The sequence below is a fragment of the Gymnoscopelus braueri genome (genome assembly GCF_963280865.1).
Source record: "Gymnoscopelus braueri genome assembly, chromosome: 16".
Classification (NCBI taxonomy): Eukaryota; Metazoa; Chordata; class Actinopteri; order Myctophiformes; family Myctophidae; genus Gymnoscopelus; species Gymnoscopelus braueri.
In genome coordinates, this window is record NC_137616.1 from 32,726,180 (window position 1) to 32,738,812 (window position 12,633).

A 12,633-nucleotide genomic window follows, 5' to 3' on the forward strand; every position below is an offset into this window, starting at 1 on the left:
TTAGCAATTCACTTTTCTGATTCTAATTTGAACATATTGTTCAAATTCCATACACCTTTGACTATTATGATAGTATTCACTTTGTGCTGAGCATTGATGTGCATACTGTACTGGCTGTTGCTGTATCCTTTGGATTCTATAGTCATATTATGTTGTTTCGATAAAATTACATTGTTTTCTCCAGTTTGATCTTAACTCATTCCTACAACTACTGAATACACTCAATCTGGATGAAACTTTATGTTACATAACATGTTTGGTATAGTGGCCATATTTGTAATAAGCAAGTCATGCTCTAGATGAATTCAATCATAAATATGAGCATTCCAATGTGTTTCTAATGCTCAAAAAGCATAAAGTAGACACTGTTTGCCAAAAATGACAAAGATTAAGGTAAGTGAAACAAATTTGCTAAACTAATATTTCTTTGAAATAGGCAAAATAGAGGTCCAGCCACACCCAGTCATAAAGATAAGCATTCCAACATGTTTCTAATTGTCAAAAAACATGATTTAGACATCAAGTTTGCTCAATTATAACTCATCTGGTTCAAAAGCTTTAGCCAAAACCTTTTTCAGGTGGTGGCCATATTGGATTTGACCACAATGATGACCCAGAGCATTGCTGGCTCAGGTACCCTTGCTAAATCCTGCTTAGAGCATGCCCTGGGTTACATCAATTTAGGTGCGTCTTCTAATCTAGACTGATTCACACAAAATTATTCCTATAGCCCTGGACTAATATGTTGGCAGTTTCTTTTGCGTTTTTCAGCTGTTCTGTCATAAAATATACACTAATATATATATATATATACACACACAAATATTACACTTTACTATGTTTCCCTAAACATAAGTATTCTGAACATTTTGAGCAACTCAGTAAATCTGTAGCTCCAACTGTTTAGCAGATAGAGCCATGTTGGACGTAGTGCAACGGTTATGGTCATTTTAAAAGGGGCGTGGTCATTTTCGGGTATTTCGTCCCGGATAGAGAATTAGTCACTGTTCCTAAATTGTTCCCTGGGGTCATATTAGCCAAGAACAGTTGAGATATTCTCTATTAAGTGCATACATATCTTAGCCAGGTCCTCTACAAGGGTCCACCCATAGGGTCCACCATGAAAGTCTACTCTAGCCACACCTACGGCTTCGCGGACCAATCAACACCCACCAGCGTAAGCCAATGAAAACGAAGAGGCGGGGAATCATTAGCATGCGTCAGAAAACTGCGTCTGTCTGACGTCATCAGTATTGCCATGTCCGCTTATTATACGCAACTTTGGGCTTGTTTGTCTGTGTAGTTGCTTGAAGAATATTGGTAGTTGCGATTTTTTGGGGCTTGCTTCTGAAGTGTACTTGCTTATTTTTTGGCTTGCCTCTAATGATTTTTTTAATTATTTAAACCGGTGGTTCTCAAATATTTTCATAACTGTTTGGTGCCAGGGAGCATTTGTGTTGTTTAAATGTTTCAAATATTCCACTTTTTATTTCAAGAGTTTTTGAAAATAGCCGACCTACACACCCACAACAAGTCGCATCGCGACGCGTTGTGAGCTTTTAGATCGGCTATTATCAAATGGCCATTTTCAAATAGCCGATGCATTTAGTGCTCATGTGGCCTAGGTTGCTTCTTTCGGGCTTGTTTTTATAGACCTGGTTGCTTATCTATCTCACAAAACATGGCAACGCTGCTGTGTGACGTCGTATGTGCGCGCCCCATGTGATCTTTTTATCCACATGATAAAGTGGTGTTTCTGTTTGGCTGTTGCTTTAATCCACTAAATTTAGTTTCGGGCTTGTGTCGTATTATACCACACCCCGATTATGTTACATTGATGATAATATAATACATATTGATATCTTCATGTAACACACTTGAACAGAATACAATTATTCTGGGATTATCTACTGAAATGTCTCTGTTTGTTATAAACAGGTAGGTTTGTTTTGCTCCTCATTTTCCTCTCCATGACTTCTGCTAATATACCATACCACACCACAGCATGCCTCTCAGATTATTATTAATATTAATATACCACAAAACAACATGCCTGTCAGATTATTTGTATTATTAATAATAATATATCACGTCACAGCATGCCTCTCAGATTATTATTATTAAAGGACGACTTCACCGATTTTCAACCTATCTTCATATAATTGGTCCTCACCAATACTCATGATAAAATGGTACAATTTTTCCTACTTGGTCTGTGTCTCATAGGAGGGCTGTGGACAGTCCAGAAACCCGTCTACCAACAAGATTTCACATTTTTTATTTAGATTTTTATTAACACGAGAACAATGGCTTCTATTATTGCATTGCAACTTTCCAGGAATAGAAAGCCTGCAGTTTCTATTAGCTTGGATTCCCCATCGATGATGTCACTGGTAGACGGGACTCTGAACTGTCCACAGCCCTCCTCTGAGACACAAAGTAGAAAAAAATTGTACCATTTTATCATGAGTATTAGTTAGGGCCAATTATATGAAGATAGGTTGAAAATCGGTGAAGTCTTCCTTTAATATACCACAGCATGCCTGTGAGATTATTATTATTAATATACCACACCACAGCATGCCTGTCAGATTATTATTATTATTATTATTATTATTATTATTATTAATATACCACACCACAGCATGCCTGTCAGATTATTATTATTATTATTATTGTTATTATTATTATTATTAATATACCACACCACAGCATGCCTGTCAGATTATTATTATTATTATTATTATTATTATTATTAATATACCACACCACAGCATCCCTGTGAGATTGTTATTATTCATATTATTATTATTAATATACCACACCACAGCATGCCTCTCAGATTATTCGCACAACTGTGATCCTTGTAAAACGATGCATCTGGTGAAGGATGTTTAAGGTTTTATATTGAAGACAAATGAATGAGAGACTTTAAAGAAGGCTGTCTCATTTGGATGATAATTCATATCAAATACAGTCAGTGGTAGAAAGTAACTAAGTACATTTACCCAAGTACTGTACTTGAGTACAATTTTTACTTTACTGGAGTATTTTGAATTTTCAGTACTTTTACTTCTACTCCACTACATCTCAGAGGCAAATATTGTACTTTTACCCCACTACAATTATTTGAAAACTTTAGTTAGTAGTTACTTTGTAGATTTTGATTATTATTACAAAACATACATTACCCACCTGTATACATTTTGGCCATTTGAAAATAGCCGATTTACAAGCTCACAATGTGTCTCCATAAGACGTATTGTGAGCTTGTAGATCTGCTATTCTCAAAGGATTTTTATACATTTGAAAAGTTGTGAAATGGCACATTCTGCACAATGAGTACTTTCTACTTTTGGTACTTTAAATGCATTTTGATACCAATACTTTTGTACTTTTACTCAAGTAAATTTTGAATTCCGGACTTTTACTTCATTTATAGATACCTTGGGGATGAAGATGATGGGGGCGGTTCAGATAAAGAGTCTCGGTCCAAGGCTTTGTTGGCTAAGCTACAACAGAAGGCAAAAGAGAAGGAGAAACGGATGTCGACAAGCCACAAAGAACAACAGCCTGAAGTCCAGACGGATCACAAAGAGAAACAACGGCCGCCTAAATTCCAGATGGATAACAAAGAACATCACCTTGAAATCCCGACAGATCACAGAGAACATAAGTCTAAAGCTCAGACACATGCCCAGGATGTCAAAAAGAAAAGAAAAGTTGAAAAGGACCATAAGCAAGAGTCTAAGCATTCAAAGAAATCAAAGGGAGAAGAAACGGTAATCGTGCCTTTGAATGCTTCTGACCACGAAGAGACCATCGAGGAGAAGGAGAAAGGTACGAAAGACAAACGCATATTTATATATACGAAATTATACTACAATTTTATATATGTGTGTGTGTGTGTGTATATATATATATATATATATATATATATATATATATATATATATATATATATATATATATAAAATTTATTTATAAACAGCTGCCCACAAAAAGTTTGGAAACTTAACTTCGGTCGATTATTTCTCCCCTTTAATAATATCATCCTCCATCGTTACAAGCTGTACCTCGTTAGACACAATACCAATTGGTATTATTATAGGGGTGAAATAATCGACCAAAGTTAAGTTTCTGAACTTTTTGTGGGCAGATATTTGAATTGTCTTTGATTGTCTGTGCTTGTTTTTGTTGTTATAGCTGTTTTAGAAAAAACAGATATTCCTGTAACTGGACAAGATGAACAGGTAGAAGTTGCAGAAGAGGAGGATGAAGAAAAAGAGGAGGAAGAAGAAGAAGAGGAGGAGGAGGAGGGGGAAGAAGAAGAAGAAAAAAAAGAGGAGAGGAAGGAGATGCAGGTTGACCAATCAGAACAAGGCACAGAGAAGGCCCCCACCCAGACCACTTTCACCATACTTGGAGGATTCAAGAAAAAACCTGTCCAAAAGGTAGAGTGACAAATGAACACACCAATTAGAATCCCTTACTTTACTTTACTAAACTAATTCTCTGAGAAAATGGCATAGATCGTAAGCCTTCTAAAGGACAAGACACTAGAAAGGGGTGCTCCACAGAGCACATGCGTCCGCCAGGCTGGGTTGCCTAGCCAGAGGGCTATGGAAGCCATAGTTTGCAGCCATCGGGTCCCAAGGAAGCTGCGAGGGGAAATGGCATTTATACATATGGAGCAATTTGTCACATTTGTGACACCTCCTATGGGCAGAATTGAAAGTGAATTTGGAGGTGTACTCTATATCGAGGCCCTCAACATGCGATTCCAATTTGGGGTTGATTGCCTGCTTCCAACATTAGTGGCAGGGGCCTATTTCTTACAAAAAAATGAACGTAACATCCAAACAGTATGTAATATCAAACGGTACCACTAGCCAATCTACAAGCTCACAAAAGCATTGAGAGCTTTTAAATCAGCTTTTTTCGCCGAATGTTCACCTATTTCCGCCAAAATGTTCAGCTAGTATCATATCATACCCAGAATAGGGACGCTAGGGTTCATGTGTTTAATAATGGATATACTTGGCACTGTTTGTGTGCATCTTTCTGATGGTAGGTGCACAGAGTCCTGCCCCAGTGGCTCGCTCAGCCTGATAGGATTCAGAGAGACATTACAAGCAACCTGGTTCCCATCTCTGAAGTCCAAGGCATTTGTGATCGTCTCACAAAGAATCTGGAAAGCAATGGAATCCAACACCTTTTCCCAGGTAATAACAGTGCTTGAATAAAGAAGATGACAATAACAAGGTAAAATGGAGCAACAGAATGCATGCCATGCAACCAATATCCACTGTATATCCTTCAGGAAACCTGTTAATAATTTTGGTTAAAGTATTTACTTTGAATTACCAAAGTAGTTATGACTATTTAAAGCTGCAATCCGTAACTTCTATGTTCCATTCGGGATTCGAGTCTGACTGGGTCCCCTGCACGAGCACCAACATTTCTGCTCCTGAGCTAATACAGAAAGCCTGTTTGGGCAGAGGACGTATTGCGCCTTTGAGCTTCCTGCAACAGTGTACCGCTTGTCAACCAGTAATTGTCCTACTCAATCACAGGATATACAGTACATATCTCAGTAGAAGAGCAGGCAGACCACCTCCAACCACTGTGGTTGTTAGTTATATTGTATTAACATACTCTTCCTGGTTGGTCAAAATAACATTTTATTCACAAAATGTTGTGATTTGAAGCTTTAAAAAAGTAATTACCAGCGGACCGGTAGGCAGCGGTTCAGGTAGGAGAGACAAAGGAGACTCTTTGTGTCATCAAATTATTGGCTTTGGAATGCGACAAAAACACCATGAATTCAAGTCTCCATGGGGTGACTAAACGATAGAGAAAATAATTTTGGGGGTGAACTATCTCTTTAATGAGATATTAAACATACAGATATAGAATACAGTGACTTTCAGTTGTTGAAAATACTGTAAGAATGTTTTATTTTCTTGTGCAGTGCAAGCGGAGGTCATCCCTGCCATTTTGGAAAGTGTACAACAAGGTCTGCTGGTTGGACGAGGGGGCTACAAGCCTCGAGATATTTGTGTATCCGCACCGACCGGAAGTGGCAAGACCCTCGCATTCGTCATACCTGTGATACAGGTCAGCAGACTTCAATGCTTTTTTATTGTTTTCAGAAAGGTTCTAAGTTATAACTGTACTCTGGCTATTCTTGGTGAAGAGATTTGTTGTAGACGGGAAAGATAGGTCAATCTACTGTACATTCTACCAGCATTTTGAACGTTCCCCCCCAGAATAGGCATGCTGGGGTTTAAGTGGTTAAAGCCCTACTTTGCTGTATGATGAATAGAAAAAAATGACGATTCACAAGCTCACAATGCATCTCATGATCAAGCCCCCAGAACCGCAGTAGAATAGTGAAGCTGCCGTCGCCTGGTGGTCAAATCTGGGATCGCAAGACTTCCGCATTTAAAACGCTTCTGCGCATGCGTCTACCGTTTGAAGGCGCCTGCTAGGTGCTCAACTCTTCTGCATTTGAGCACCAAAATTTGGTGCTCAAATACAGAAGAAGAGGGTACTTCCGGGTGCTTCATGCGCTGGGTGAGCAACTTCATTGAAATGAATAGGTGGGGGCGGGCCAGTCTGTTCTCTAGATATATTATAACTCTATGCTCATGATCGCGATGCATTGTGAGCTTCTAGATCTGCTATTTTCTTTTCTTTCTTTTTTTAAACTTTTTTTCCTATTGTACTATGCCAAAAACAGGACATCAGGTTGAAAGTGGTTAACCAAACAACATAAAATAATGCTGGTTACTGTCAGTGTGCTGCTGATTGTCAATGGCACTTTTCAGAGATGGGTCAGTTGATGGGGATTTCCTTTTAGAGTCTTGGGTCTCAGTCATATTGATTACCTTGAATAATGTGGAGTTATAACTGCCCTATTCCTGCTCAGTTGGTCTTGATAAAAAATAAAATGTCATTTGTGTATCACCGTAGGCGCTGATGCAACGAGTAGTGTGTGAAGTCAGGGTTTTGGCTGTGCTGCCAACAAAAGAGCTCGCCCAGCAGGTAACCGACTTGTACAATACAGATTTTATACCAACCCCACTAGATCTGTTTTGCAGTTGCTCCAGTGTTTTAACAGCTTGGTTGAAATGTTTTACTACATCACAGGTGTGCAAAGTATTCAACTCATACGCCGAAGGCACCGGTCTAAAAGTGGTGATGCTGGCCGGACAGAAGAGCTTTGCTGTGGAGCAGTCTTTACTCACAGAATCCAGGTGAAGATGCTGTGGCTTTGGATCATGCAATTGAGGCCTTAGATGATCATGATTGGTGTATAAAAAATCACACCCAGTGTGAAGAGAGTGGTGCCTTTCATGAGGTCATTGCATTAGTTACTTTTTACAGACTTTGATGACTTCAATGTATTTTACTCATTTTAAGTACTTTAAAATGTTTGTACAGATTTGTACGTGTTTTTACTCATTTTAACATCTTTTAAGTATTTTTACGCATTTTAAGTATTTTTACTCATTTAAAGTATTTTTACTCAGTTTAGGAACTTTAAAGTATCTTTACTAATATTTAAGTATTTTTACTCATTTTAAGTATTTTTACTCATTTTAAGTATTTTTACTCAAAAGTGGTGTGTGTGTGTGTGTACTGTACGGTACTGTACTGTACTGTACCTGTACCTGTACTGTACTGTACTGTACCTCTACCTGTACTGTACGTACTGTACTGTACTGTACTGTACTGTACTGTACGGTCTGTACTGTACTGTACTGTACTGTACTGTACTGTACGTACTGTACTGTACGGTCTGGACTGTACTGTACTGTACTGTACGGTCTGTACTGTACTGTACTGTACTGTACTGTACTGTGCGGTCTGTACTGTACTGTACTGTACCTCTACCAGTACCTGTACTGTACTGTACGTACTGTACTGTACGTACTGTACTGTACGGTCTGTACTGTACTGTACTGTACGGTCTGTACTGTACTGTACCTGTACCTGTATGGTTGCATCTTTGTGTTGCAATCAGCCGCAGCTGTTGAGGCTGTGCTCAAACATACAGAGAGGCCGTGCTCATACGGACACACGGACACACGGACACACAGACGGACACCAGGACAAAGTCAAGCCGTAGGAGTGGTTGGCACCACTCAAAAACTGTGTTTAGAGTGTTAGAAGATCACTAAAATAACATGCCCCAAAACTGCTGTAAAATATTTCGATTACAGTTCTAATATGTATCCAACAATTTAATGTTCCGACATTTTATATTTGTATTACTATTATTATTATTATTATTATTATTATTATTATTATTATTATTATTTACCATGACCTTTATTGGCAACATAATGTTTTCTAGAGGGGGGAGACGATGCAGTTTGGCAGATATTGTTGTTGCCACACCTGGTCGACTGGTTGATCACCTCAACGAGAATTCTGACTTCTGTCTGGAACACCTCCGATTCCTTGTGAGTGGTTAAAGCCATTAAGTATTATGCTGTAGGTCAGTAATTCTCAACCTGTGATTTTGGGGGGTCCCCAGATGACTGTGGAGTGACAATTTAAGGACTTTTAAGACCTTTTTAATACCTCAAAAAGAAAAGATGAAAAACATATTTATGTGTTAAAAGTAATCAACATACTATACTATAAGAACTGGTCAAACTTTGGCCAAATTGTCAAATAATATAAGAAAGAGAATAATTTTCACAATGTTTATCTGTGGAACCAAGTCAAACTAAATGTAATGCCTCAATTCCTAAAATTTCAAGTGCTTGTCAGGGTGAGGGGTCCCCAGTTCAAATATGATTTTTCTTTTGTGCAAATATGAATATATATTTTTCAAAGCAAACATTTTTAACTCAAATCTTTGCTTCTGTGGGTCCCTGGAAAAAAATATTTTCAGATGGGGGTCCACGGACAAATATATGTAATTTGAGGGGTCCTTGACATGAAAAAGTTTGAGAACCATTGATATAGAAACATAGTTTTTTTCAGAAAACTGTTAAGATTTAGAAGACGTTTGTGGAATCGGCCTCAGGTCTTAATGGGTTAAACCCTGCATTAGATGCGCTTGGCCTTCGGCCACAACGTAAAAAGTGACCATGTCAAATGTGTGGAAGATACATTTTGTGCAATTTTATTTCAAGTCTGTGATTGTGTTGAAATCTTCTGATGCAGATCATTGATGAGGCTGACCGCATGATTGATAGCATGCATCAGTCCTGGCTTTCCCAGGTAATCAAGGCGGTGTACCGGTCTGGAAGTGGCAACAAAGCCACATCCATCTTCACAAGGACAGAGCTCACACACATCACGGCGGCCAGGTAACCCTAACATGGAATAATTGGAGCATTTACACTCAGATAGCACTTCAATTCCCTAATTGAAAATGAAAATGATAATAGTATAGCCATTAACAGTGACGTTGTATCATAGCTTGTCTCCGCCTCAGATGCCTCTGCAGAAGCTGCTGTTCTCAGCCACCCTGACCCACGACCCTGAGAAGTTGCAGCAGCTGGGCCTTCACCAGCCCCGACTCTTCAGCTCGGTCCACGGTCAACTTGCCGACCACAGCACCGGCAGTCAACCCGGCACACCAGAATCCACGTCAAAGAAACCAGAACGATTCAACTTCCCCCAAGGACTCACGGTAAGGTTTTTGTCGTCGGCCATGAGCAAAGGCACATCCGATTGAAGGATATTTGATTGTTAGTAGATGATGAGCATCCGATTGGTCTTTCTAAATGGAAAGTGAACATTGAGCTTCTCTTTTATTGAGGTAGACTAGACACTTGAAGGGGCGTAAGTACCATAAATGTGGTTGCCAACCAGCCATTTTGTCTGGTTACCCCGTTAGGGTATGAAGTAAGAATAAAATGGCCACCATGTGAATATGGTCAATGGCCGGCCACACAAAAATGTCAAATTAACCTCCAAAAATGGTCAAAACTTCAGTCACAGTTTGTAACTTACTGCACCTCACGTTCTCTGTGTGGTTTGTTCCTTTAGGAGTTGTATGTGCCTTGCACACTGAGTAAGAAACCCCTACTCATCCTCCACTTCGTGCTGCACATGAAGTTCAGCCCCATTCTGTGTTTCACCAACTCCAGAGAGGCTGCACACAGGTTGGCTTAAAGCAGCATTCTGCTGTTCGTGAATCAGGTCCATCAGTTTTTGTTTTACATGTTGCATACCAGTAAAAGCTCTTGTTCCACTGATTAGCTCTCTGCGTTGTTTTTTGTAGATTGTACCTGCTGGTGCACCTGTTTGGTGGAGTGCAGGTTGCAGAATTTTCCTCACGACTGTCTACAGGAGAGAGGAAGAAGACACTGAAGGATTTGGAACAGGGAAAAATCCAGATGTGCGTATAGTGTGTGTGCGCGTGCGCACGCATGCGTGTTGTTTTTTTGTGTGGGTGTGCCTTAAGGATATTCAGACACTCCATTCTTAATGTTTCTTTTTTAGATGTACATTACCCAGTAATTACAAACGGCTAAATGTCTTGGAAGCATATTAATGGGACATTTGATATTACATTTTAGTTATGGTTTTTCTTTTTTTCCTCATGTAATTAATTTCTAGCCTACCTTTTTTTTAAATAGAAATGATGATTTTTGGTGACCACAAGAGTAGACAAAAGTAGTGCTTAACTATTCATGAAGTCCTATCCACTCTAAAATGGAATTTGTAATGATATGCATGCAATGCCATTCTAAAGGTTGATCAGCACAGACGCTGCTGCCAGGGGCATCGACGTGAAGGCGGTGAAATATGTTGTGAATTACGATGCACCGCAATACATTAGGACGTATGTTCACAGGTGAGTTAATTTCTCCCATGATCCACCAGGAGCATGGATAAAGGAGTTTGAGGAATATTGCATGATTTAAATCAGTTGCAAAATCAGTTCATTGCTGCACGTCAATGCTGCTACTGTATGTCCTACTGTGCTCTTGATATAATGTCTTGCGTTTTGTGACGCCTGCTTTGTTTTGGTACAGAGTTGGAAGAACTGCAAGGGCAGGAAAAGCAGGCCTGGCCTTTACCTTTCTGCTAAAACCACAAGTGAGATATTCCCACATTGAAATTGATGTATCTGAAAGTATTTTTGTGTGTCTGTATCTTTTCGCGTTTAGTTGAAGGTGTGTGTGTGAGAACGGCATGCATCTGGGCAACAAATAAACACGGAAGCAGATACCGTATTAAAACAAAGTCTTTGCTGCCATTTCCACAGGAGAAGAACTTTCTTCAGATGGTGAGGGATGCCGGCAGCCCCGGAATTGAGAGGCAGACGGTCAAAGCTGAGAGTCTGAAGAGCATGGAAGCTCACTATGAGCAAACTTTGCAGGAGTTGGCCAGAGCTATAAAGGTAATTTGGCAGAACTACGATTGCCTGCATAATGTCTTTAAATGGACAGATATTGCGCTCTAATTTTAGTGTTGATTACATATTGGCCAGTGAATATTGATTCCACTCACTTTTTCCACAGGAGGAAAAAGCCTCATAATGGGAGTCCACATGCGCCTTATGGAGTTCATACAGTATTGAGATTTCATGAGTTGTATTTCAAGGCATTTATTTCTGTCTAATAAACATCCTGTCTATGTGTGATGAATCTGGTGATTTCAACTCCTTTATCTTTGCCACTGATTAGTTGAACCAACATTATGCACCTCCTGCACAATATAGGAATAAAGGCCCTGGAAAGCTTCTAAGGGCCTTGGGCTGAAAAGGGTTATAACATAACAGTTTTAAGAAATATTGGCCTGATCTGAGAATTTTTAAACCCCTGGTCACCCAAATGGGTATTGTCAGTCATTCTGGCTGATTAGACCTTGGATTGAAGCTGGTTGATGCTGTTCTGACAATTAAAAACCCATACCTATAAGAATCACAGATGTAAGTTACAGTACTAGTCCTGCCCTAACAAGTGCATCAAAGAAAACATAGGAAAATCATGGTCTGAACCCGCCCACACCAGCCAAAAATAACCTGTGTGTGGGGTGTCCAGGGATAACATGGGCTGTCATTACTCCTTCAGAGTCAATCGGCCGAACCGATACTTGTAGAGGTATAGGTGTCATATGTGGCTACTTGTTTTTCTTCCAGAATACTAAAGTAGGCTACCAAAGCAACAAAAGTACAAGCCATATATTAATGTCTGTCTATCTCTATTTAACCATCTATCTACTACTATACACACATACATTACATACAATTTTATATATATATATATATATATATATATATATATATATATATATATATATATATATATATATATATATATATATATATGTATGCATGCATGCATGCATACACATACACACGTTTTTTTTAATCTATGTGTGTGTAATAACATTTATATAGGCCTATTTCTCGACGACACTGCAAATGAGGGCAACCTCAATGTCTTTCGAGAATAAAAGGTTTGAAATGAAATTAATATATACAGAGAGAGACCAATGGTGTGGGCTCTGACTACCAACTATCAGGCACAACTGAACCCAATTAACGCTTAATTAAGCTCAATTAATTCAGATGGTATTTATATTGGTAACAGGTTAGGTGGGCACCAAGGTAGAGTGGGCACCTCGGTGTTAAATTGTCATGTTTTCCCCCAA

The 12,633-nt window shown here is 39.1% G+C and overlaps 1 protein-coding gene across 1 annotated transcript; it reads left to right on the forward strand.

Annotated features, from left to right (window-relative positions):
- The first annotated feature begins 1,751 nt into the window (after positions 1-1,751).
- Positions 1,752-11,624, forward strand: ddx51 (DEAD (Asp-Glu-Ala-Asp) box polypeptide 51). Its single transcript, XM_080452527.1, has 16 exons — positions 1,752-1,938; positions 3,443-3,840; positions 4,207-4,454; positions 5,075-5,225; positions 5,975-6,120; positions 6,979-7,050; positions 7,156-7,262; positions 8,366-8,474; positions 9,187-9,332; positions 9,445-9,658; positions 10,018-10,133; positions 10,253-10,369; positions 10,727-10,828; positions 11,010-11,073; positions 11,243-11,377; positions 11,499-11,624. The coding sequence occupies exons 1-16, from the start codon at positions 1,916-1,918 to the stop codon at positions 11,514-11,516; spliced, it is 2,166 nt and encodes a 721-aa protein (XP_080308653.1). The 5' UTR covers positions 1,752-1,915; the 3' UTR covers positions 11,517-11,624.
- The last annotated feature ends 1,009 nt before the right edge of the window (positions 11,625-12,633 follow it).

Bases quoted from the DNA above. Each gene is read 5' to 3' on its own strand.
- ddx51 (XM_080452527.1), top strand. From the start codon at position 1,916: ATGTCTCTGTTTGTTATAAACAG. The intron at 7,051-7,155 runs GTAACCGACTTG...ACTACATCACAG, and splicing joins CAAAAGAGCTCGCCCAGCAG to GTGTGCAAAGTATTCAACTC. The intron at 11,074-11,242 runs GTGAGATATTCC...CCATTTCCACAG, and splicing joins CCTTTCTGCTAAAACCACAA to GAGAAGAACTTTCTTCAGAT.